At 34.9% G+C, this 24959-nt stretch overlaps 3 protein-coding genes and 1 long non-coding RNA gene across 7 annotated transcripts; 1 reads left to right on the top strand and 3 right to left on the bottom strand.

The window, feature by feature from the left end:
* The first annotated feature begins 1226 nt into the window (after positions 1 to 1226).
* LOC113727057 (ras-related protein RGP1) lies at positions 1227 to 7554 on the top strand. Of its 4 annotated transcripts, none has more exons than XR_011839284.1 (3): positions 1227 to 1768; positions 5019 to 5672; positions 6544 to 7554. XR_011839284.1 is itself a non-coding variant. In XM_027251029.2 (2 exons), exons 1-2 carry the CDS (start codon positions 1527 to 1529, stop codon positions 5467 to 5469), a joined length of 693 nt encoding a protein of 230 aa, XP_027106830.1. In that variant the 5' UTR covers positions 1227 to 1526; the 3' UTR covers positions 5470 to 5981. The 4 variants fall into 4 exon arrangements, 1 of the variants encoding a protein (XP_027106830.1); XR_011839286.1 differs by having other exon boundaries at positions 6461 to 7554; XR_011839285.1 differs by having other exon boundaries at positions 6458 to 7554.
* On the bottom strand, positions 6181 to 7353 carry LOC113727056 (pathogenesis-related thaumatin-like protein 3.5). Its single transcript, XM_027251028.2, has 2 exons — positions 7281 to 7353; positions 6181 to 7162 (listed from the first exon to the last, which is right to left on the bottom strand). Exons 1-2 carry the CDS (start codon positions 7324 to 7326, stop codon positions 6507 to 6509), a joined length of 702 nt encoding a protein of 233 aa, XP_027106829.1. The 5' UTR covers positions 7327 to 7353; the 3' UTR covers positions 6181 to 6506.
* Positions 7555 to 17001: 9447 nt separating the features above from the next.
* On the bottom strand, positions 17002 to 19990 carry LOC113727055 (G-type lectin S-receptor-like serine/threonine-protein kinase SD2-5). Its single transcript, XM_027251027.2, has one exon. It carries the CDS (start codon positions 19758 to 19760, stop codon positions 17322 to 17324), a length of 2439 nt encoding a protein of 812 aa, XP_027106828.2. The 5' UTR covers positions 19761 to 19990; the 3' UTR covers positions 17002 to 17321.
* An 818-nt stretch (positions 19991 to 20808) lies between these two features.
* Positions 20809 to 21572, bottom strand: LOC140035885 (uncharacterized). The gene is made up of 2 exons (XR_011839791.1): positions 21223 to 21572; positions 20809 to 21055 (listed from the first exon to the last, which is right to left on the bottom strand). It is a non-coding gene; the product is annotated as an uncharacterized lncRNA (long non-coding RNA).
* Positions 21573 to 24959: the final 3387 nt, after the last annotated feature.

Here is a 24959-nt window from a genome sequence, read left to right as displayed (position 1 = left end):
GACGTTAAACTTTTTAAATTTGACTCAAATTCAGACCTCGTTTGGCAAGTAAATTTTTTAGATATTTATCTAAAACTTTACTATAACTTACTGTAGAAATTTTTGGAAAAATTTTTTAAAATGAAAAACTTTTTTTTTCTTTTCTATTTTTTCTTTCGTTTTCTCTTTCTCTTTCTTTCCTTTTTCTTTTCTTTCCTCTCTTCTTCTTCTTCTTCCTTCCCCCTCGCCCGCCACCTTTGCCTCCGATGTTGAAGAACTAGCAGCCATGGTCCAAATTTTTTTTTTCCTTTTCTCTTCCCCTCTTCTCCCTCTCTGCTCCCCTCTCCTCCCCTTCCCCCTCCCCCTTTGCCCAATCTGGTCATTTGACCAGCTCGCAGATGTGGTTTGGTCGTGCGACTGGCTGCGATCTGGTTGCGCGACCAGATCGCAGCTAGGGGAAAGGGGAGGGTGGCGGAGGAGAGGGGGAGGGATAGAAAAAAAAAAGAAAAGAGATGGGAGCACCAACATATCGGTTAAAGGGGGAAGGGGAGGGTAGGAGAGGGGGAGAGGGAAAAAGGAAAGAAAAAAAAAAAAGGGAAGGCCGGCGATGAAGGTGGTGGTGGATCGGGGGAGAAAGAAGAAGAAAAAAGAAAGTTTTTTGTGTATTAGATTTTAAAGTATGTAGGTTAAAAAATTTGATAAGTTTTTTTGAATTACTGTAGTTAAAGTTGTTAAAAAACTAGTAGCAGACAAATTTGATAAAAAAAAACTCAAGTCCCAAACAAGGTCTCAATTCAATAAACATATAGCTTTAGAAAATATATGTAAAAACTTCAAGTTATCCAGAATGTATTCTAAAGAAACTCACTGAAATTGCACTCCAATTCGGGCAAGCCAACAGTGAATGCACTTTCAAATTTGTGAACCAAACAATCAAATTAAACATTCAAGTGTAGGCCTTCATTCTCTCTCTCTCTGTTTTTTTTTTTTTTTTTTATGGTGTAGAAAAAGCTTGTATAGTTTTAATTTTGATCATCACCATGAATTAAAATATATTCTCGAAATCACAAGTAGCACAAGTAATTTATATTATCTAAATGATCTGTATTTATCAACTGAGTCAACATGTGTCGACTGTTCATTTGTATACCTTACAAATAACAAAGAAAAGAATATAATTAAAAGAAGAATATAATTAAATGGGAAAAAAGGAGACAAATAAAAAACAGCTTGGTGGCGCGCAGAAAAGCCGTTTTCGTTACCAACAAAAGAAAAACAAAAGAAGGTAAAAAGGATGAGCCATCAGCCATGTTCAACTCGTCTACTCACTACTGAGTCAACCCCGATTTAATCACAAAATAAATAAAAAATAGTCATCTGCTCTGCTTTCTCCATTTCCCATTTGTTTCCTTCTCGAAACTGTTCCGGTCGTCTCTCCCTTAAATCCTAAACCTCCCTTTTTACTTCTTTTCTTTTAGCAGTATTTGGTATAGTTTTGTTGATCAAGAGTAAGGAGGAGCGGGAGCAGGAGCAGGAGAAAGAGGAAGATGTCGAATTTGTACGGCGGAGGTGGTGGAGCAAATCTGAATCAGAAAATTGATTATGTGTTCAAAATAGTACTGATTGGGGACTCTTCCGTCGGCAAGTCGCAGCTGCTAGCTCGGTTCTCCAGAAACGAGTTTAGTCTCGATTCCAAGGCCACAATCGGGGTCGAATTCCAGACGCGGACTGTCGTAATCGATCACAAAACCGTCAAAGCTCAGATTTGGGACACCGCCGGCCAAGAAAGGTACTTGTAGATATCTTATATTAGCCGTTATTCATTTCAGATTTAGTGAAGTTGTTTGCTGTTGCTTGTGTGTGAAAACTGCGAATGAAGGTTTAGTTGTGTGATCTGAAATGATTTTTGTGTAATTCTCTGGTATTTCTTTTATTTCGTTCTATTTCGATTACTAGTAATTTGAGTGTGATGTTGCGGGTTTGAGATTCCAGTAGTATTAGATTTGTAATTTAGATGAGCTAATAGTTTGCTTTAGCCTGTCATGCTTTTTCCTACTCTGTCAAATAGAGCTCCAGCAAGTGCTTCGTGTTTAATTAAGAATACGATGTTGTATGAGGGAAAAAATAAAAGAAAAGAAACTATTAGTTGGAAGGTTCTTAAACAGAGAGAGAGAGAGGGTGATGTAAAGCAGTCAGATTTTCGAAGCTCATTATGCCATGAATTTAACCGTCGTGATTTAGTAGTAGTGTATGTGTTTCAAAATTTCAGGTTAGGATAGCCTTTTGGAGTGGAAAGAGTGTCAGTAGTTCTGTTGTGAACCTGGGATTTTGGAACTGAACTAATGACTATTAATCATGAGAAAGCTGGTATTTGATTCGAGCTGTGGAGGGCTGTGTTTATGTAGCTTATTTATCATAGTTGTTAGTTATTCAAAGAGTCAATTCTGTATACATTGTCAGATTCTCTGTTTGTTTGTACAAACTAAATAACAGAGAAGGTTCCCCACCTTCAAAGATAGAGACGAGGTGATTAAGACATGGGGTGAACATGTTTGCCCAGAGCTTAAATTCTTTGGTGAGATAGAATATTTGGAGCTACACTGCATGAGAATGTGATCGTGAGAGTGCAATAGCATCACTTTCTTTCCTTATTATTTACCACCACTATGTAAATAGCATGTTATAATTAATTGCTCTGCTTATGGTGCAGAAAGTTGGCTTCACCATGATATGCTAGAATGATGAATTTGGGTCTGAGTTCCTGTTGTTTATGCCTTTTGAAATGATTTAACTCTGATTGCTATCTGGTAGCTTGTAGATTCTAATAATTCATATCATGGATATTTGTGTCTTCCAAGAATTTTTTTTTTGGATCACAATAACTGGTCTTTTTTAAAAGAGTTCTTTGAGAACTTTAAGCAATAATTATTTAAGGAGAGTGATTGCTTGTATTTTGAATGTGATGGATAAGTTGCTTTTGATTCAACGTGATGATCTAGAGAAGTTCATTTTCAAATAACACTTCGACTGTCTTGCGAAGCTCACTTCTGCTGAATTATGGATTCCATGGGTCAAACTGCTAGAGTTTTGAATGTTAATTCTGCTAGAATTTGAATAAAACTGTTAAAAGATATGACAGATTATGCCCTTTTCGGTGATCAGGTTTCTTATTTGGTGAGGAAATAATCTACCACATATCATGATTATTATTATTATTTGGGTTATTATCCAAATATTGATATTCTTATTGCAAATTAAAGAAATGTTGTTGGTTTTATTTGTAATCCCAGGATAACGAAATTGATTTCTGAGAAGTCTACTTTAAAGTTTGTTTCTGAGAATTAGACTTTAAAATTGATTTCTAGGGATCACCTTCTTCTTTCAACTTCTTTTTCTATGACTTCCACCCCCTCTCCCCCGCCAAAAAATAAATAAATAAAAAATAAAAAAATTCAACACTCTGCAGCCCAAAACATTATCCACTGCCCTTCTTAACTCTTCACTCTCCTTTTCCTCAAGTCTCTTCTCCAATTTTTCCAATCAAACAACGAATTCACTTTTGATACGCAGCCACCAAGAGCCATTGCCAGTAGCACTAGTTCTAGTTTTGTAATCATTTTATTACTTGCCAACCTCCTCTTTTGATTCTTTCCCTGCACTTTTTGCTTGTTGGTATCCTTATTTTGACGTACTAATAGGTTTACTTCTACTGCTGATGACGATGAGTTCTTCTTCACTGGTTGTTCACCATTGACAGCCGTGGTGGAGAGGGAATTATTAAGGAGTGAAAGAGGCTGGAGCGGTGGGGCACGTGATCTGCTTTTGTGGCTATTATTTTACTTTGTTCTTTCTCTACGCATAGAGAATTGATGGAGCAGGAGAAGGGGAGAAGGAGAGTGAGGAGTGGAGGGATTTTGGGAAAAAAAGAACGCAGAGAGAAGGAACAATATCTGGGAGCGCCAATAGAACGAAGAATATATATATTTTAATTTCTAATAAGCACATCAACTTTTGATAAATAACCCCTTATTCTTTTATTGTTAAATTGCTGGATTCACACAGTTCATAGTCTTTGGGATTCACACTGTTCAGTAATATTCTGCAATGATTGCAAATAAATCTCCTGGTATCCATCATTGTATCTTATTAAGTTGTGATTTACCTGACTTTGAACCTTGATGGTTAACTTCTTAGAAGGAGTTGCTGCATGATATACTGATTTTATCACATCAAGATAAGGTTCTGATGCAAAAGAGTTTTTGTATCCACAGTGTAAGTGAAAGAAATTATTGAACTGTTAACTATGTGATTTATCTAAAAGTTCCAAATTGAAATGGATAGCAGCTAGCTGCTGTAGGATTGGATATTGAAGAAAAGTTGATATTAGATTTTATATTTGCCAAGTGGCCCAAAATTTAAAAAAGATTTGTCCGTTGTGTATGTGTATGTGAGAGTGCACCAAAGCAACTGAGCAACATATAATTGTTGCTGAGGTACGGAAATAAAAGTTGATTGGTGCCTCTTATTGTTGTCTTGCAGTAATGCTATCCATTGAGCTTTGCCTTGTTAAGGTTTGAGTATCTTCTTTCATGGTAATAAGCACAAGGATATGGTGGGGTTGGGAAGTTTGGGCAATGGAAAAGAAGTGGTTCAATATGCAGGATCTGTTGAGGCTTCATATTTTGATTTAAACTACCGTGTGCACATTCAATGATTTTATGTCTTTGTTAGTTTTGTTAAATTTTGATATTTGTGATTGAATCCGTTTTCTAAGATCCCTGGCGGCCAGAGACATCAGACTCAAGATCTCTTGAGGACCAATTTGTCAAGTCATATAAAATTGTTACTAGATTTTTATATTTTTCTTTAATTCCTGTTTTGACTTATATCTCTCAATGCATTAAATAGATCTAGAAGTTCGCTACTTTACTGATGGACTTCAGTTTCTTCTCCCTAACCCCTATATTCTTTTCACCTCATTTTATGTTACATCTGATTAGTCAGTCAATTTGATCAATTGTTCCTTATGGTTACCTCAGATATCGTGCAGTAACAAGTGCATATTATAGAGGTGCAGTGGGGGCTATGCTGGTTTACGACATTACCAAGCGTCAATCATTTGATCATGTTGCTAGGTGGTTAGAGGAACTGCGGGGCCATGCTGATAAAAATATCGTTATCATGCTTGTAGGCAACAAGACTGACCTTGAGAGTCTTCGTGATGTATCCACTGACGATGCTAAAGAGTTTGCCCAGAAGGAAAACTTATACTTCATGGAAACCTCAGCACTGGAAGCAACTAACGTCGAACCTGCATTCATTACAGTTCTAACAGAGATATATCGAATTGTCAGCAAGAAATCGCTTGTCGCAAATGAGGAAGCAGAATCAGAAGGAAAATCAGCTCTTCTCACGGGAACCAAGATAGTTGTCCCTAGCCAGGAGCCTGTACCAGGGGGAACAAAGTACAGCTGTTGTGGATCTTCATGAGAGAACCCTTTCATGGGAAATATATCTCTTTACACTATGAAGCAAGGATTCCGTCTAACTGTCTAGACACATACAAACACACACCATATACATCTCTCTGTAGTGCATGCTAGGATTAAGCGCACGTCTTTTTGAAAAATCTCAACAGGTAATTCTTCCAAGGAGATGCTGCTGAGTGAATTACAGATCCCACTATATGAGAGGTCAGTTTTCCCCTCATTTTCCAGAACTCGTTGTCATCTAATAGTGTTGGTGTTGCTCGGATATTCTAAATAAACCTTGATGCTTTCGGGTCTTGCAAAAAAGTGAAGCCGAGAAGAGTCCTCACCTCAAATTTAGAGCGCAACACTTGTTATTTTGAGTGAACTGAAGCTTAAATCAAGTACAAATGCATTCATCTCTGCTTGCTGTATAATAAATACGTCCTTGTGACCTATGTTGACAATGCTGTTCGTGGTGGGCGATTGTATGAGCAGCTTTCTACCAGAGTCTGTGCATTAATTTTTCCTGTATGTTCCGGGCTTATTTGAAAACTCTGTTGTCGGGCATAAGTATGCTAGTTTAATGCATTTCACAAATATGGTGCTTTCTAAAGACTGCAGGCTCTATCTTTTTTTCTGGGAAAACATAATCTCCATCAATACTCTATGATGGTGCTTATTTGTACGAAGTAAGCAGACCGTCTTGTCGATAAAAATTTGGACATACAAATTATCCTGGTAATCAATTTGATTCAGAGCAAGTTCAGAACAAGTAATACTCCTACCAAACGTCAAATGATCAGTATAAGAAATATCGTTATGTTGTCCTTGCAATGATTAAGGTAAAATTTTGTGCGAAACTTACTGATCCTCTATAATAATTATGGGCGACATGCATCAAATAAACCCACTTAATGGATGAAAAGGTAAATAAAATTTATCAATCTTCTCGAGTCACCTGTGACCATGATTTCCTTTCCTGTTATGATATATGTGTTTCTTTTCAGAAGGGTGATAGCGTTGCTGCAGTAATTTCCATCACCTTTCCCCTTGTAATCAGCAGAAAATTATAGAGTAATCAGCTCCTTGGCAGGTAAAAGTACTGGTTGGATCATCAAAAGCATAGGAATAAGCTGTTGGGCAGGCAGCTTTGAACTCTTTAGAATACACTGAAGGCTTGCACGTATTTGGGTTACTGTAGCTTCCTGCACAACAGAATTCAGGTTTACCAAAAGCAAGGCATGCACTTTTGCATGCAACCACCTTCCCATCTGATGTAACTTGCAGTTCTGGTCGACATTGCCTGTTCAAGTCTGCAGTACATTCTGCCCCGGAACAATTTGTCAGAGAAGGGACTATAGAGATCGGGATGTTGAATCCATCCACAAGGCTAATGTCATAGAAATCCTTGGGGTTATCAAGGCTGAACTCAGCAAGCGTTGCTGGCGGTACACCACCCGCGCCGTTACATCGTAAGGCTCCGCCGCAGTCACCGGTGGCGCACTTTCCGTTGCCGGTTTCGTCAAAGGTGCATTGGCTACGTGCCCAGAAGCGGCCGGCCCATCCAGTAGGTGCAAAGATGGTTGCAGCAGAATGTGGAGGTAGGCGGAAACCACCGTTGGCTAGCTGGGGTTTTCCTGCATTTGCTAAGATCCCTGGCCATAGTGTGACCTCACAATCATTTCTGAAAGTAAATAATTTTGCATCAGCTCCTGGAAGAGTACAAAAATCCAAAAAAAAAAAAAAAAAAGGATCAGGATAGAGAGAGTTTCTTTTAACATCAATTCAAAAAAAAAATGAAATGGCTGTGGAGTCGAACCGGTAAATTACCTAAATAGGAGAAGAGTAGGACAAAGCAGAGGCGCCCTAAAGCCATGAGTGTTACAAGAGTGGTGAAGAAAATAAAGCCGGAGAAGACATGATTAAAAAAGAATCAGGAGCCCTATTTATAAAGAAAAAGGGTTAACTACTTGGCTGATTGAATTCAGTGAAACTGTTGAGTCACGAGAGGAAGGGAAAATCGACAAACTCGTTAAACTGTACAGCTTGTGCATCATGCCCTTTAGTTCTCATGCAGAATAAAATGCTGAATTGTTGTAGCTCATCTTGCTGTGATAAAATGATGACCGAGTAAACAGAGCCATATTTATAGGAATATATAGTTGTAGAACAATCAGAAGAATCCCGCAGCACAAGAAGACAATCTTTACATGTTATTAACTGCAAAATTGCCCTTAGATCTCGAACTAATTATTTAACTTACTAGAATATTAGTCAGAATTTGCTACAACTTTTTTGGTAGGTGAGTGTGCTTGTGATCGTTATTGAAGCAAGCGAAATGTGCCACAGATGAATTGGGTAATTGCAGAGCTGGTACTTTCCAAGTGCTGTCCATGAGGACCACGGAATCATCAGATGGGATCCTTTGTCCATTATGTCTGTCTATTTTTTCTGTTCAATGTAAAATTATATAGTTCTACTTATTAATAGACAGATATAATGAACAGAGGATCCTCGTGTAAGTGAAAGATAAATTTTTGGACTTCCAAATCTTTTTCAGCAAAAAATAATGGCGAAATCAGCTCCATTGCACGTAAAAGTAGTTGGTGGATCATCATAAAAAAAAAAAAAAAAAAAGCTTTAAGCACTAGTCTTTGAACACTTGAGAATATTTTCTGTAGGCTTGCACTTTCCAGGGCTGGTGTACTCTCCAACAAATATTCAGGTTTACCAAAAGCATGGCATGCACTTTTACATGCAAACTTCCAATTCTCGTGAACATATTTGATTCCAGGGCTGTTGTAGGGGCACATTACTGTTGGACAATCCAGCTGTGAAATAGGAACGTTGAATCCATCCATATGGCTAACATCATAAAGATCAACAGGGCTATCTTCCGCCAGCAATAATGGGGGTGCATCTTCCTCTTTCGTTTTAGATTCTCTTTTAAAAACCATTTCAAAATAGGTAGTATTTTGTACCAAATAAAAATAGGCTTAATTTTCTTTTTTGTAAATGATCTGTAAAGAATATCTGATATCAATACAAACACAAGTGACATTTTGACCAAGAATACAGAAAAGGCTTAATTAATTGTAATATGCATCTCTGAAATATTTATTACCGTGGAACGTACCCCGCCCGTACTATCAATCGTCCTAGCTTGTCAAGTAAAAGTCCCATTAATTTTTTTTTTTTAATAAAACAAAAGCTAGGTAGAGGGGAGAAATGAAATTTCATCAAAATTTTGGGGGTGAAAATAAAGACTTTCAATAGAAACTCCAAAATTTTCTAGAGGCCTAAAGGAAATATTAGGACTTGGGGAACGGCTGGCTGCCTCCCTCGGCGTAGACCCCCGGACCCGGATCCGGATCCGGATCCGTCAAATTATTACGGGAACGGGTAGGGATTTAATTCCGTTACTCGGATCCGAATTTGTTTTGTCAAACAAAAATACGGGTCGGATACGGAATATATACTCTGATATGTATTCGACCCGGATCCAAATATAAATGGATTAATAATTTAAAATATATATTTATTAATATAATTTGATTAGGGTGATGTATTTGAGTAAGGTCAATTTGATTTCTTTTCTTATTTAGTTTTTTTTTTGTATTAGTTAGTAATTAGTTTACAAATATATTTTTTTCTCATTTTTGTTAGAAATTGTAAGCTTTGATAGATTTTTTCAGGTAGACATGACTCGGATCCGAGACCCGTCGGATTCGGAATATAGAATAGAAGACCCGTCGGATAAATGGGTTGAATCCGGATCCGATATAGTATGTCGAGTCCGGGCCTGAAATAATGAATTTCAACCCGTTGACAGGCCTACCTCGGCCCTCAGTCCCATTGGCTCCGCCATTGATCATATATAGTCAAGAGTATTGAGTCTTTTTTTTTTTGGGACACGATAGACATATTACTACTCTATGCTATGGGAAGGGGGGGTGACCCAATGGTACCAAGGAGGGGAACTGAACCACCATTGGTTTAAACGGATGCCAACGCACATGCTTGCGAAACATTTCAGAAAGCCCTAAATTTTTAAAATGCAGGCCAAGGGATTCGAGAGTAGTTGGTAATAGTCAACAGTGCTACTGATGATTATTGATGTCATATAATCTTGAAAACCTTAAAAACATGCAAATCATATTCCGGTGAATATAGCCAAATCTCAGTCGTGTGGGACTGCTTCTTATTATCGGAAAAGGGAGTTTAACATTAAGTGTTGAGGTTTATTTTAGCTGAAATAGCATCTTGAATCATGTGTCGTGTAACATGTCCCTCTCATACATTTTCTAATTTTCTTCCTTTCCTTCAAATTGATGCTTTTCTCGCATCTTCATTCGCTTAGGATCTTTTGTCTCAATATTTTGTTTCGAATCTTATTCTACTCTCTAAATTCGGTATCAATACTATCTCATTATCCTAATTCGAACCCTATTCTACTTGCAATATTTTGTATCAATTACAAAAGAATGAAGTTAAGACCATCTCAACACCTAACAAAGCCATGCAGAAATAATCTTCTACCAAATAACCAAAGGCTTTCTACATATCAAAAAATTAGTTCATATCGGCAAGTAACTAGCACGACCAACAACTCCATTCAAGAAAGTTATCCAGTAACACATCATCATAGTTCAAGTCAAGTCCCTTTCAACATATCTCAATGAACCCGCTTCAAACGAACTTTCAAAATTACTCCAAGTTAGGTTTTTGAAAGTGGCTTAATTTGCCATTTACAAAAAGCAGGAAGGAAGGTAGTAATAAAATGAATGAAAAAAATAATAAAATGAATGAAAGTTTACCAATTGACTCAATAATGTTTATAATTAGAATAAAAGCTGAAATGTTACCAATTGTTTCAATAATGTTAGTAATTAAGATTAAGAAGAAAATTTCTCTCGTTGAAAACTATTTACCGACCTTACACTTCATCTCCAATTATTTCTTGTGCTTAAAATTTCTTGCTCAAAACAATGGTAAAATATTAAATAGCCAACCAAAGTATACATGCTCTAGGGCAAAACAAACAGCATGCAAGAAAGAAAAAACACTTTATTGCCATGAAAAATCTTTATAATAAGACCATGAGCAATTTGCGTAGTTGTATATGCTTTATATAAATATGAAACAATACTACTAAAATAAGAAATATCTTAATGATGAATAATATATTATGAATATGTCTTAAATAATATTATCAATAAAATAAGATAGTTTAAACAATAACATAAATAATTATATTAAAAAAGAATGCTATCATTAATTATACTATCAATGATAAATATTGTAATACTATGATATCAATCAACTAACTATGCAAATATGTGCAGAAATAAACTATGATAATAATTTATATACAATACTACTAAAGATATTGCATATCATTTACAATTTTAATGATTGATTTGTTATGATCATAATCACGTGCTCAAAAATACATTTTCTCGAGATATAACATTTTTTATGTACCAAATTTCTCTCAAAATTTTGATTCTTAACGTAATACAAATGAAGTAATTGCCGGTTATACAAAATGTTTATTGCATATTAAAAACAAAAAATTTATACTATATTCTAGCGTACAAAAAATCTAAAGATGGAAGGTTAACTAAATTAATGTATATTTTACTATATTACTAGAGCTGCCATAGTAATAAGAGAAAATCTTGTTATGATTTATCAAACCAATGCATGAAATCAAACTTAACGAAATATTTGTTAAAACATGCTCATATGTAGCCATTGTGAAAGAGATCATGGACTAAGTCCTTCTTCCAACTCCAGATCGAATCAATTGGAAGTTGTGACATTTAAAATCAATGCAAGAGTTAAAAAATTTCTTAAGCCTATGCTCTGTATATTTTCATAAAAAACTTAAGCAAGATTAAGAAAAGATCTTAACATTCTTTAGGAGCACTCTCAAGTGTATGTAAGTTGAAGTTATGAATCTATACCTTCTTTTGCTTTACCAACATAACCAACTTTCAATGCCAATCCAATAATATTTTCCCTTTTCATAATTGGTTCTTCTTGCTCATGCAACTTGAAAAAGTTTTTTTTTTTTTAATTTTATTCTTCACCAAATCTTAATTTAAGCCATTTTATATTGCATGAATGACTCAATTAATGATTAACACCACCACTTTATTGTCCCCATATTCACATCGAGAAGTTGTAGGAATTATAGAAATTAATTGACAGTTTAGATAGGAGCATTATATTAAGGGTAAATTTTACTTTACCCCCTATGGTTTAGCTTTGTTCTGTATAACCCTTCTGTGATTTCAAAAGTTTTGCATAACCTCCTCATAATTTGGACTAAAATGTTAAAGTGACAGAATTTGCATTCTATAATGGAGTCAACTAAAATGTCAAAAATACCACTATGTAAAGTTGAAATTATATATTAACCATAGGGGATTGTGTATATATTTTGAAAACTATACAAAATTAGTTACACCTTTGATTATTATTCTTGAGAACTAAATATAGAAATATATGTTGACAACAAATACTATATCATAACTTACCACACTTTCTTTGTACACAGACATGTAATGTACTCTATAATTAACAGAAAGGAAAAATATTATGGTATTAACAATCAACATTTTATAAAAACTTTAGTACAAAAAATATAAAAAAATTAGAAAAATATAATCACGTGCAAAGCACATGTAATATTACTGGAAAAATATTGTAGTGTGCTGTACGTGGTTAGATGGTATTTCCTTTGATCATTTTTGTAATAAGATTTTTTTATTTTAGAGTATTTTATTTTGGCATTTGCATTTGTATTATAGAGTTCACAATGGAAGTAAGATTATAAAATAGTATTACAAAATTTATAGTATTAAGCTACGAAACTCTGATTGTGCACATGCTTTCCCTTGTTGCTTAAGGAGCCATGCCAATTTTTTTTGGCTTTTGGTCGAGTAACTAACTTGTCTCGCAATTGGAACACAATATCATACACGACTTTATAAGAAAATATGTAATTCAGCAAACATTTCGAACTGATAAACAAACCAGGACCAATTAATTTCTTGCAAACTAAAATCTCTTTGATGCATGAAACTGCTATACCTTAGTATCTAGCCTGTCCTGAAGCTCTATGGTCTTGAGTTTTTCTGGCCTACCTTGCTTTATTTTATTGTTGGTTGAACAATCTCTTTTGTTCTTCAGACAGTAAAGCATACCAAACAAAATAATAGTAGTGATAATGCACGTAGTGGTTTTGTGCAAAAAATATATATATATTAGAGAGGTTCATCGACCCGTAATTCTAAATTTGGTAGAGATTTTTTTTTTCCCTATGAAACCTATTTTCAAATACTGTCTCAGCTTTATTTTGGTAATTTGAAATTCAGTTATTTTATTTCAGCCAGATATTTGGTAATATCCAGAGTTTTATATAGGATTTTCGGGTGTAGATTGGAGAAGTATAGTGTGACGTATAATCAAAGAAGTGCATGGTTGATATCCTAATAAAGTGTTTCTAAAGTTACATATTCTTAATGTCTAATTAACAAGATTACAAACCATATGCCATATAAGAAATTATCCAACATTCTAATATTTCTGATGGTACATGAATGGGATCCCATTCTACGTAAAATCTTTGATGGATTTAATTTTATAGCAGCATGAGTTATAAGTTATTATTTTTCTTTTTCTAAGTTATTACGCTCTTCGTAAGTAGATTAGTAGGTATATAATAAATATAGTATATCATTAACATATAAAATTAAGTGATTTGTCCGATAATTAAGAATTCAGGAACCGAATTTCAATAATCATTTGCAAACTACCATTATACCAAATAAATACTGAAATGTCAGCTGGTTTTTATAGATATCCTCCATCCTATATAAATTGGAACTTGAATTGAACCCCCATAAAAAATATATTCGTCAACCTTTGACATCAAGTGTTAAATTTGAACTAAATGCCTAGCTAGGTAGAATTATGAACTTTGCTCTGAATTTCTATGATACCTTAGGTTCCGTTTGATAAAATTGAATCTGAATTCTGAAGTCTGAATTCTGAAATCTGAATACTGAGACAATTAATTTGCTGAATTTTAAGCACTGAAAATAAATATATGAATGTCTGAATTTTAATGCTAAACCTATTTATACTATTTGATAAATATTTATAAGTGAATGCTTAATAAGTTAAATTTGACAATTGTGCCCTTATATCTTTTCACCCAAAAAAGAAATAGAACCTGTGATTTAATTAGCTAAAAATTAGGTATGAAAATGACAATATTTATTTTTAAATCAAATTAATATAAAAGATGAATTATATTATATGAGGAGTATAGAAAAGAAGTGAAAGTCATTCGAAAGGGAGAAAAGAGAAATAGAAAATCATTAGATAGAGAATATTAGATTGTTTAATTATATAAGAATTTTGAATATAATTAATAAACAAGGGTAGATTTGGTAGATAAGATAAGGTAAGTGAAGTAAGTCTATTGATTATTATCAGAATTAAGCATTCAGTTAGGATTCTTGTGCTGAAAAAAATACATACAAGTTCAGCACTATTTAACAAGTTCAGCAAATGGATTTTCATTTATCAAATACTCAAAACATCTGAATGTTTGAAAAAATTCAGATTCATCATTTTTTAATGTTATCAAACAAACCCTTAGACCATGTTGTTTGCTAACGCTTATCATTTTTCCATCCACTGCCTTCATATAATGTCGAGTTGATGCTTGGGAAAAATTATAGTACCTAATATTTCATTCTCAATAGCCAACATCCCTTTTCTCATGAGGAATTGAAATTAATAATTTGAAGCTATTAGGGAATATATAGTTACAGTTGGTAATGGTATGTGTTGCTTTAAATGCGGTGATGAATTCAAGTTGCTGACATCTCGACATTCTTTCATATTTGTGATGTAGCAGAATTGACATCCAAGAAAACCACTGGTAATTCAAGTCCCAGTGTCTAAGGTAGGCTCTCTCTCTCTCTCTCTCTCTCTCTCTCTATATATATATATATATATACAAGGTGTTTGTACGTATTTACGTCATGACATTGCTTAGCAGAACTTTAGTTAGTATATTGGTTTTGGCAAATGCCATTTCTAGCTTCTTAACTGGGGTATTCAATTTGGTGTGTGATGGGGGTGGAGATCTCCCAACGAAAATGCTAATTCCTTCCAAGAGAGTTGCTTGAAAGGCAGTATAGAGTTCTCAGATTAATTTGACATGTTAGAAATGGAGGTAAGGAGGGATTATGCCAGTGAGAATAGACTTGCATTCGAGATGGGCAGAGAATGTCAAGTCAAGCCTTATGTGGTGGGCAGCATTGCTAATTAGTTTGTCCATGACTTTTACTTTTACTACAATGTGGCTTGGAAATTTCTTGGCTGTGGTTAACTTATAATAATAATGATTAGACAGGATTTGTTGACCTAATCGAATCTGTCATTTCTACACGCAAAAAAAAAAAAAAAAAAAAACTTATTGGGTAATTACCAGGGCTTATAGATCGTTTCATTGTTCCCTTTGACCAAGCAGTTGCACGAGCCTCCTCAGCAGTATAGCTTTCTTTCCCTCATTTCTACTTTTCCGTAAAAAGGATTGAGCCTGTTTTTCTTAATGGATTGATGAACCAACTAAAGCTTTCTTTCTAACTTGTGGAATTTATAGTATTCAATAAATCTTTGTAATCCTAGAAGCCAGAGAGCCAAAATTACCAATTACTTACATGACATGTATGTACCTTTTCCGAAATTTGCTTTAGATAGGGTTCCAAACAAATCGAGTCGAGTCGAACTTTGATCTAATCAAGCCGAGTCTTAACTTAGTTTATCGAATTCGAACTTGAGTTCGAGCTCAACGAGCTGACAATTTTGAAGTTCAAGCTCGAAAAAATAAAAATAATTATTTTATTTTTTTAAAAAAATAAAATAATATTTTTTCTTAGTCAATAATAAAATATTAAGGATATATATGTAATTTTATGATTAAAACAAAAAATAATATATATATACACACACACACACACACTTGAGCTCGCGAGTCTAACGAGTTTAATATTTTAAGCTCGAGTTTGACTCGGCCAACTCGAGCTCGATATTGATCGATCTCGAGTCGAACTTGAATCGAATCGCTCGATTCGTCTGCACCCCTAGCTTTAGGAGCTGGTGAAAGAAATGGAGAGACAGTAAACGCACCAATTTAACACACAATCAATAATCTGTTACTCTTTTACTGATCAGTTCATCGTGGTTATGGGAGTAGTATACACTTTTTTAAGGACTTTGAATCTTTGAGCCCGAGTCATAGTCATAGCCATAGTTATTAAACCCGGCCCGGCCCGGCATTCGAACCGGTGAACCGGCTATTGGGCCGGGCCGAGTCTTAAATTAGATCGTTTGGACTACGGAACCGTTGACTAGTCAACGGCCCGGCGATCGGACCGGGCTAACCTGAAAACCCGGCCGGGTTTGTCCACGGACCGTTCCCGGCCCGTTTTTGGTAATTAGATCGTTTGGGCTACGAAACCGTTGACTAGTCAACGGCCCGGCGATCGGACCGGGCTAACCCGGAAACCCGGCCGGGTTTGTCCACGGACCGTTCCCGGCCCGTTTTTTGTGAAAAAATTTTATTGCCTTTGTCAAAGCTCGAACTTTGGACCTCCACCAATCAATAATCAAAGCTCGAACTTTGGACCTCCACCAATCAATAATCAAAGCTTACCACTAGGCTACTTCGAAATTTGTTAATAAAAGATCTTTATTATAATATATATATGTTTTTTCAATTCTATCTTTCTTTTCTCTAAAATAAATTTATTTGAAATCTTTTAATAAAAATTAGTACCCTCCAAACTCTATAATTTATAAAATGAATTTCAAAAATAACACATTACATAATTCATTTCAAAGATAAATATTAATTTAATAATTTTTACACTTAAAATTCATAAATAAGCTACATTATTACACTAAATATAGATAAAATTTTACACTTGAAATTTGGTGTATTACTAAATAACTTTATATTTAATTGATTCTTATATGAATTAATTATTTTATAGCAAATTAAATTAAATGAGCTTTTACTATGGCATTATTTATTACAATTTATATCATATATCTTATATAAAAAATTATGAAATATAATATTTAAATATATTTAGTGACCCACCGGTTCAACTACTCACCCACCGGTTGAACCAGTAACCCGTTGACCCACTCCCTTCGCCGGGTTCCTTCCCGGGTTGGGTTTAATAACTATGATCATAGCAGCAAAGTTGAGAACGTTTTATGCTGTCTTGACTCTTGGATTTATGTTGCTCGTTGAAAATGTAGCACTCGCATTTTTTTTTTTTTTGTTTGAAAATGCTCTATTCTTTCTGAAATCAATCGGAGAAGTAACTCTCCGATGTGTAACTTTTGAGCACATACACACAAACGAATATCTACCGTATCAATTTACTGCAGAAACACATGTTGCTTTAAAGATCAAAATGATCTCTGTACTCCATATAAGACTGGTTTTATCTCATAGTAATAACGCATAACTGTGTTGATGTTTTTGGGATTGGGAGGCCTGCAGATGTCTATATATCTTTTGGATATTCCCTCAAAAACAAAACAAGAAATGCCTTTTGCAGATGAATTGTAAGATCATGATTATTGATTATTATGCATAGGGACTTGCATTTCTCAGGAAAAAGCCAACGCACTCAGGGTGGAATAATTCAGCAATACAGGGCGGCAAGACATACATATACTGACATAATCTCAGACTACAAATTCTGGGACTTGAACCTTATTTGTTGGGATTTTAGAGACTACCGAACGTAAAAATTGTGAGTTTTGCATCTACCTTGGCCCGGATAAAGTTGATGGCAATATTGGACTACCAACATAAACAGCTACCTGTCCTTGATCACCAGCTGCCTCTGTCCTAACTGTGGATGAATTCGTGAAGTCATAGTCCAGATTGGTTTCAGCTACTACCAAACCTTCCAGTGCCTTGACTACTAAAGACATGGAAGGCCTGTTGTTGAAATTTCCCTGCAGACACCATGCAGCAATCCTCATCATCTCCACAGCTTCCTCAACGTGGATCAGCATATCACCACTTTTCCTGTCAACCATGTCCTCAAGTCTTTCTTCTTCAGCTTTTCTCTTGAAAATACTGAGCAAATGCCTGTCTTCCTCAATCTTTGAGGAATCAAAGTTCTTTCGTCCACAAAGGATTTCCAACATCACAATGCCAAAGCTATAGACGTCCACTTTTTCTGTGACAGTGGAGCTCAACCATTCAGGAGCCAGATAACCTGGTGTTCCTCTCATCCTTGTAACAACTCTGCTTTGGTCCTTGTCAATCAGCTTTGACAACCCAAAATCAGCGACTTTTGCATTGAAATTTTCATCAAAAAGGATGTTTTGGGGTTTGATGTCAAAATGAATTACTCTCCGACTGCAATCTTCGTGGAGATAAGCTAATCCCTTGGCAATGTCTGAGATGATTTTTCTCCTAGTCCTCCATGCAAGAGAATAGCTTCGCATTTCACCAAAAATCCATCTATCCAAAGAACCATTAGCCATATGTTCGTAAACCAAAAGGCAGTGAGAATTCTCAAAACAAAAACCAGTAAGTTTTATCAAGTTAGCATGGTGGATGCTACCAATTATCTGCACTTCCGCTAAAAACGAGTCCTTCAGTTGAGCAAAACCATCAAGACACTTGACTGCTATCTTTGTACCATTATGTAGTGCCCCTTCATAAACGGAACCGAATCCTCCTTCCCCAAGTCTTTTCTTGAAATCTTCTGTCATTGCTTTCAAGTTCTCATAAGAATATCTTATAGGCATTCCTGGTACCTGGTTCAGAAAATCCCCCTCAATTTCATCTGCTTCGTTGAATATCCTCCTGAAAAGGACCAGGCAAGAGCCGATTAAACATACCACACCAAAGAAAGCCCCAGATGTTGATGCCAGTATAATTGTTTTACGCCTTGACTTGTTGGCATTTTGCACCTTAACGAGAAGAGTTGTATTATCTCCGATATAATTCTCATCGTTAATAATAGAAAAAACTTCGTTTATCACACGGCAATCGCCTGTATCCCATAGATATCTATCATGATAAAACACAGCTGCTTTGCATGAACAGCTACTTAGACATTTACTTTTGCAGTCCTCCATTACTGTCCTTATGGTGTCTGAGCCTGAATCAGATGCAAAGTAAGATGTATTATTTAGCTCTAGAAGAGTATGATCTTGGGAGTGATCACAAGAAATTGGAGTGATTAGTGAACATCCAAGATCGGGTTGTCTGAACATTATTTGGCTGAAATAGCTCTCCTGGCCATTGGTTGTTTCAATACAACCGCATTGCCCTTTTGAACAGACCCCATATTTGCCGCACACCATAGGGTATCCACAATCACCAACATATGGGTTCAAAAGATCAATAACCTCTACAAATTCACCCACTGCTCCCCACTGATATACTTTTAAATGCCCCTCGGGCCCAAACTTCATGAATTGAGCTACTGATGCTGGAGGAATTGTAAAGTCATTGAACCTTCCGTTCCTGAACTCATAATAGGGATAACTATTGATGCCAGACGCATAGTATCTTTGAGGTGGATCAGACTCTATATAAGCTGGCAAGCCATCAGAGCCAACAGCAAGAGAAAGCCGACCTTCACTCCAATTGGATGCGGAAACACTAGCTGTCAGCTTCTGCCCGGGAGCCAGCTTTTGTCCCAGCAGTAGTGAGTCGGTGGGATGATCAAAAGACTGCCAAATGGATTCATTGTTTGGGCCAAATAGCACCAGGTTTCCCATTTCTGTCAAGTTTAAGCCTGAAACAGACTTTCCTCGCGTATTGCTGGACCATATTAAGGTGCCGTCAATGTTTGCGAAGACCAGATCTCCATCTTCTTTTAGTTGCAACTTTGCATTACTCTGAACAAGATTATTCCTGTTAGCAGACCAGACTAATTCTGAGGACCGCAGATATCCGCCAGTATTGAGCGGACCTTGGGCAATGAGGACTCCAAAGAGGCATCCACCATCACCATCTCCTGAGTTACAGTAAAAGCCGCACACATAACTTGGTCCATCGCTTTCTCTCTGGAGGATGGGTGTCATCATGGAATCATAGTCCTGATGGGTCCACGAAGCGGGAAGATAGGCAATTGAATTATCATTCACGTTTTGGGCGCTCGGAGATATTGATGAGGAAAATAGAAGCAGGATAGCAAGAAAAATGGTATAACGTTGTGATCTCTGTTCTTCAACCATTGCTTGACTTAGAGAGGTTGTTGTGGCTTTTTTGGATTTTGGGCTCGCACAAAAGATAATATGGCAAATTACAAACTGAGCCAAGGTAGGATAGACAAAATCTCTTCCTTCACTGTAGGTGAATTCTCTGTTTGGCTGTGGTCTGCCTCGGATCTACTTCACTTTTGATTTTTCAGCTGGCTGATAGGTTTTGCTAAGCTTGATTTCTCTGGCGTTTACTTTGACTAGATCGCCAGTTCGAAAAGTCAAATTTCTTAGAAGTCTCTTCGTTCCTTCATTCCTCATACGAGTACAGGGGGAAAACTTTTTTATTGAATAAATATATCCCATGGTAGGAATGCAGTCAACCAAAAAAACAAAAAAAGTTGAGCATTTTAAACTCTTAGGTCATGTTATTCTTTGGATAGTATTCCACATCATTTAATGAGCTCCAAATTAATTACCTTATTCAGTCCTACAAAATCCCTTTTTTTTTATTGAGAAATTATATTTATCAGGGGTTATCTCATCATCCCAGACTCATTCCCTAACTGCAGAAATTTTTATGTCAGAAACCCTTTTTTTTTCCTCCAACTTAGGAATAATTGAGCATGCACTTGTAATTAAGTTGCAATAGGGCTGGTTATAATTGTATCAAGAGCAAATTGGGTAGCAAGTCAACCTCATGAAGGATACCGAAAGGTCCAATGATGCCATGATATGTCAAGCCTAGAGCACAGTCTTGACGTTCTTGTAAGCTGATAAGTATGTGTTTACTGTTGTTAAGAAAAAGAGCCTACAAATGTTTTCTGGTCTAAATTAGAGGCAAGAAGCAAGAGCTGGTTAGAGCCCATAAAACAATTGGAGGAAGATATATTATAGGTGGTCAAAACCAGTAAGAGTTCTTTTACTAGTGCTATTTTTGCTTTGCAACTGGCTGATCCTCTTCTCCACTCAGTTTATTGAACAAGAAGCTGGAAATTAGGCAAACATAAAAGAGTTACTACGTTGTAAACAAACTTGGAAAATGGCATGGTGCTGATGAAATTTCCTTTGCAGTTTGCTAAAGAACTTAGAAGTAGAAATTCATATGATAAATATGACTTGTAGAAGCCTAATATTTGTAGATACCTAGGATAATCCTTTATGATTTAGTACACTTCTTCAATGACTGAAAAAGCCTACCTTGACTAACTAAACTAACCCTGGAAATAAGATGATACAAGACGAAAACAAACCCTTCTTGATCCCCATTTATTTGTGTCTACGTTTATTCTTCCCGGCCTCTAGCGAGAACTCTCACTTTGAAATCTCACCTGCACAAAGGAAATTATATCAACCTTTATTATTTCATTGTCCCACCAAAAAAAAAAAAAAAAACAAGAAGCAAAAGTTTATCTATAAGATAGAATTTGCTTGGCATGATTTTAATTTTATGGAAGCAATTGGAATAAAGATGATCATGGATTCTAAAAAAGGTTACATGGTTCAAAGTTGGCAGCGCATTTTTCAGGAAGCTGCATGGCCAGGCTGCGATCGACCCCTGAAATCGGAGGACCATTGATAAGTACACATAAACAGGGCTGTCCTAGAGCTTTGAGGGCAACACAGCAAGCCTCGTTTGGTTGGTAGGGACTCAATGGAGCAACTGCTGCCCTACATGGAATCAGCTGAACAAGGGCAGAGAAGAAAGTGCTTACACAAGGACTCCCCTTGGTTTCCTGCACCAGGAAACCTGCCATGGTGACCATTAGCACCAGCAGAACTGGGACTGCATTTCTTCGAGATTGATACATTCTTTTTTTCTCTTTTTTTTTTTGGCCCTGGACTGCAGATGAGTAGTGAAATACCCTACATTTTCACAGGGATCAATGTATATATTTATATATATTCATTCTCTGAGTGAACTAAGAAGTCTAGTGCATTTTGTGCTTATTTCCTAACTCTGAATCACACTTGATTCATGTCACTTGTCGTGTGGCAATTATGCTGAAATAATATGATTGGAAAAAAAAAACTTGTGATGAAAGTTTTGTATATCAAGACAGAGAAAATAGCAGTGGCGCTGGTTGAATAAAAATAGCAGTAGTATTTTTGCAGAATTTCACATTGAACTTTATCCTTCGACCATTTTCAATGAATACCAACTTCTTCTTTTGCAGCACAAATATGTATGCTGATATTATAGATCAAAGATATACAGCAATTAATATTTGAATACTGTATAGAGCTATGTTCACAAATTCTGGAGTCTTGATAGCACATTCTTGTTTGGCTGTTGATTATAACAGGTCGTCTGATTTCAAACATCAATGTATTTACCAATAATCAGAAGTTTTTCGTCTAACCTGTGTTATGGTAGTCAATGCGTGATATTGCCTCTAGTTGTTCAATCATTCACCAGATTAATTTGGATGGCAAATGCTGAAAGGACATACCTCCCAAGTTGTAGACTTGAGTGGTCCGTTACAGCCTCCTTGCCTGGTAACCTACCAGTAATTGGAAAATTAAGCAAGCAGATTGGTGACCCCTGTCTCTACTATATCAGACACAGTGACAGAATCAAGACCCGGGATCAGGGGGGGCAAAAAAATATGTTTGTAATGCACTACAATCACAGTTATACAAATATGTTGTTTTCTTCTCTTTTTTTTTTTTACAGTGAAAAATATGATAATGAAGTGATACTAAAATATTGATTATGTGAATAATTTGGTTTAAAAATTGATAGATTTTACTCACAATCTTGTAACATGATTATGAATCGTAAAATACAAAATAATAAACATTTGAAGTTGTTTTAGATTTTTTAGGGGGACAATTTGCCGGAAAGGAACAATGTTGAAAATGTTAAGGGGGGAGGAGGGGCAGTTCTAAAGAAATATTGAAAGACTTGGAAGTTTTCTTTTTCATTTTGTAATTTTCCAAGAGTTGAGGGGAAGCAATTGCCTGCACTCAAGACTCAGACTCAATGTGGCTCCACCGTTGCGCGCACACACCTATATCAGGAATCCTATAATAACTAGTAACAGTTCACATGCTTTGCACGTAATTGTAATATTTTAAAATATATTATTTTTTAGTTACTAAAAATTTTTTATGAAATTTTGATCATCAATATCATAATATAGTATTTTTATGTTATTTATTTTTTTAAGCTAGTTACTTTTAAAAATTTTATTAAATGAAAAGAGATAGAAAACATTCCAATGTACTTGACATATCCCCTAGGATTGCATTTGAAATCATGAACCAAATACTTTTTGATTTATAGCTTGAACTCTAACATATCAAATATTAATAATATCATGTTTTACCAAAATTATTGTATATTCATGATTCTATTGCGTATAAACCACAATCATCACAATTTTTTATAAACGAAGAATATAATTAAGTTAGAAAAATAAACATACATGTAATTTGAATTCTTTGTATTATGTTAATTTTATTTTTGTCAATAATGGAGTATAAATGATCCACCACGTAAAATTTTTTTACTTGTACATTCTACCAATTGAAATTTTATAGATAGAGATAGTTGGAGTTTTTCTATTTTCCTTTTCTTTTATTCATGTTTTTAGCACAATCCAATGCGAAGAAAGAGCAACAAGTTTACTTTTTTCATATGAGCACATTATTTTTTGTTCTAATATTAGTTTTTTTTTATGATCATGAAATTGGAATGAGAATTGTGGCTAATTAATAATTTTAATATTGAGTTTTTGTATATTGCAGTGTTTTAGTTTTTAATTGCCAACTTTTAATCCATAACTGCTATCATTATTTATCAATTATTGGAATGCACTAAATCTGTCTAATTACAATTGTCACCGTAAATGAAATTTACTTAATTTTAAAGCTTTTCATTTCATAACCGCTTCCATTATTCACTAATATTGCAATACAATAAATATATGTAATCATTAGAAAAATAAGGGTATTTTGGACATCACCAAAACAATATGGATATCATTTTCATTTTATCATTCTTTATTTTATATTTACTCTTATTATAATTCTTATTTTATCATTGGAGATGGTTTCTGACTTGATGGATGGATTTGGTTTGCTCAAATCAATACAAATGAAGCACTACTATATTATTGTTAATAACAATGTTTGTCTTTCCCTAGATATCAGTGATTTGGATGTTGTCTTTGGTATTATTTGAATTGTATTTTAGCTTTTTAATTCATTTTCTATTTACTTTATGTCATTTTATAAATAGTTTTCAAATTTTTTCCAGTTTTTCTTGTTTTGATCGGTTGCTATTAATGATAATAGTGGTTTTGTATGGTGCTATTTTAGATTTCTTTTTTTGTAGTTTAATACTGTTATTTCAGTTATAAATGTGTCATCATTTTTTGTATATTGAAATTCCATTGGGTGCAACATGAAAAATTTTTCATATTGGTAAAAAGTGCATAATTATAAAATTTACTTGTAATATTTGTATGAAGATATACAGATGAATAAGGGTTTTCTTGTCCTTGTATGTTTCTCCATTTTTTAAAGAGTATCTATTTTTTGAAATTGATTTTTTTTAACAATCTCAACCAATGACTAATGAGAAATTTTTCATGCTTCAATTAAGAAATTTTGATACATATAATAAGAGGAGATGGGAGTCCAAGGGTAGGTAAATAGTTTTTAATAAAAAAATTTTAATTATAATTACCAATACTATTAAAATGTAATCAATTGGAGTGTTTTATTTCTTTTAATTAGTGCCACATTAAAATGCAATAATTCTAATTACAAGACATGAGGGTAATTTAGAGATAACAAAAACTCCCTAATACCAAGCGTTCATACTTTTTATATAGCAATGACAATGATAATGATAATGATAGAGCTTTAAAATGGTTAGCATATATATCAGAAATCTCATGATAATAATAAAGCTATAATGTGCTTTGTATCCTTATTAAGTTTCGAAACAAAATTATGTGTCACAACAACAATAGTGGTTCAACTTCATCATAATGCTAAAACCGGCTAATTACTCAGAATATCGATGAAAAAAAGAAAAGTCGGACATGTATGGATCTGACAATGAGTACATATAAAACTATGTCAGTCCGACAGCAAAAGAGGTTTTTTTTTTTTTTAAAGTCTGACACTACCCGGTAGTAGTAAATTTTTTTTTTAAACGCTGCCGGGCCTTGTCAGCTTGGCAGCACAAAACAAATTTTTTTTTTTTAAATTTGCAGACAG

This window comes from Coffea arabica, chromosome 2c (assembly GCF_036785885.1).
Source record: "Coffea arabica cultivar ET-39 chromosome 2c, Coffea Arabica ET-39 HiFi, whole genome shotgun sequence".
Taxonomy (NCBI): domain Eukaryota; kingdom Viridiplantae; phylum Streptophyta; class Magnoliopsida; order Gentianales; family Rubiaceae; genus Coffea; species Coffea arabica.
This window is presented reverse-complemented; position numbering and strand designations above follow the sequence as displayed.